Here is a 1,996-nt window from a genome sequence, read left to right on the forward strand (position 1 = left end):
TTTTTTATGTTAAGTTACATTTTCCTGATCTTCAAGTGTATTTGAGTTACAGTATTCTGAAACAAATTCTTACATTTGTGACCTTTAATCTGAATTCTGACAAAGTCAAAATCCTGAGAAAAATCATTAGAAAAGAAAAAAATTCATTATCACAGATTTTCTACTGTAATAACAGATGTATTTTATTATACTGCCAGTCAAGCATCAAGCCCCGCCCACATCAAATCCCTCCAATCCTAACCAAAGCATCCCATGTAGTCACGCCCATCAGTTATTTATATTAAACTTTGCCTTGTTTAGTGCTTTGAACTCAATGGTTGTTGTCTAACAACTCTTATACTACTTATATCTATTTTTTAAAAACATTGGCATAATGTTATTTTTAAACATTAAATCTAAAAACAAAAATTGCCCTCTTTTACATTAAACTGTGTGCAATATGTTTTATTTACAAAACAGAAATGTTAACATTAAGCTGTGAAAAAAAGTGACCTACATGATTAAAAGATTTAGTCCTAATTTTGTTGTATTTTTTTTAGTTTTCCTGCACGCCTGCAGGGCGCTCGCCGTCTGCGCAGTCATCACCGGGTTCTTCGGGGGCGTCCTCACGCTGATTGGGATGAAATGTACTAAAATTGGAGGATCGGAAATCATAAATGCCAGGGTCACGTTTTCTGGGGGTGTAACCTACCTGGTTTCAGGTAAAAATAAAATAAAATAAAATAAAAGTCGTATTAAATGGTTTTATTTCATTAAACATCCATTTAATAAGTGTAATAATTTTTCTTTAGGATTTTGTGGGATGATCCTTTACTCTTGGTGGGCGAACAAAGTTATCAGTGAATTTGTGGATCCAAACTTTAAGGCAGAGAAGTCAGTACTTTATAGTGAAAGTAAAATATCACTTCAAAAACATTTTAAGATGGATAAAATTGCAACTTGATGCTTCTCTCCACTCACTTTTTTTTTAGGTTTGAACTTGGTGCTGCGGTTTTTGTTGGTTGGGGAGGCTCCATTCTTCTCATCTGTGGCGGGTCGGTGCTGATTTATTTTTCTGCGAAAGAAGGCTTACAATCAAAGTAAACAAAAACCTTGTTAAACCTGATTCTGATTGGTTCAATTCCCTTTAAAACAAACAAGTAAGATCTTGAAGGAACTCTGTCTTTTATTTTCTTCAGCTCACCAAAACAAGGTCAGAGACCATTTTCTTACGCCACGGCCCACACCAAACGGACATACATGCCGATGTGGGCATCATCCAGAGTGACCCTGGGGCCTCCTCTGTATTACCACGGTACCAGAAGCCAAGTAACCCGGGCCACAACCAAAACTGGACGAACTTTCAGTCGGGATACCTTCCTCTAAGCCTGGCACAAACTCAAAGCTGAGACCGTGACAATAGTTTTCAGTTTAAATATTGGAAACATGTAAACAACAGGGCTGACTCTGTAAAGTAAGCACCTTCCTCCTCCTCTGGTTTTGTTATAAACCTACTGTGAGATTGTCATAAACTAAGCAATCAGAGTGAAGCTAAAGAATAAAGGGCAAATCTCGCAGCTTAAAACWGCAAGTGTGAAACAAAAGTTTCATCTGCTTTGTTTCTTTTGTCTTTGTTTTTTTTTTTTTTGGTGGGGGGGTTGTTCAGTAACTTGCTGTGCTGTTAATAAAATAGTCTTGTCTGTATTATCTAGTTAAACTGGTCAGATCAGGATAAATCAATTAGTAAAGGCCCTGTCACATTATGATGTTTTAGACAACTTATGAAAAGTTTGGAGACATCTACAGGGGTTAGACAACGAAACTGAAACACCTGTCATMTTAGTGTGGGAGGTTTCATGGCTAAATTGGACCAGCCTGGTGGCCAATCTTCATTAATTGCACATTGCACCAGTAAGAGCAGAATGCAAAGGTTCAATTAGCAGGGTAAGAGCACAGTTTTGATCAAAATATTACAATACACACAACATTATGGGTGACATACCAGAGTTCAAAAGAG

At 37.0% G+C, this 1,996-nt stretch overlaps 1 protein-coding gene across 1 annotated transcript; it reads left to right on the plus strand.

The window, feature by feature from the left end:
* Positions 1-539: 539 nt before the first annotated feature.
* On the plus strand, positions 540-1,583 carry LOC106519179 (claudin-10; the record flags this gene model as incomplete). The annotated part of the gene is given in 4 exon segments (XM_014010740.1): positions 540-701; positions 792-873; positions 972-1,079; positions 1,179-1,583. Coding segments are annotated over 4 exon segments (539 nt in total), but the record flags the coding sequence as incomplete, so codon positions are not given.
* Between the last annotated feature and the right edge of the window lie 413 nt (positions 1,584-1,996).

The sequence above is a fragment of the Austrofundulus limnaeus genome, unplaced genomic scaffold (genome assembly GCF_001266775.1).
Source record: "Austrofundulus limnaeus strain Quisiro unplaced genomic scaffold, Austrofundulus_limnaeus-1.0 Scaffold72, whole genome shotgun sequence".
NCBI lineage: Eukaryota > Metazoa > Chordata > Actinopteri > Cyprinodontiformes > Rivulidae > Austrofundulus > Austrofundulus limnaeus.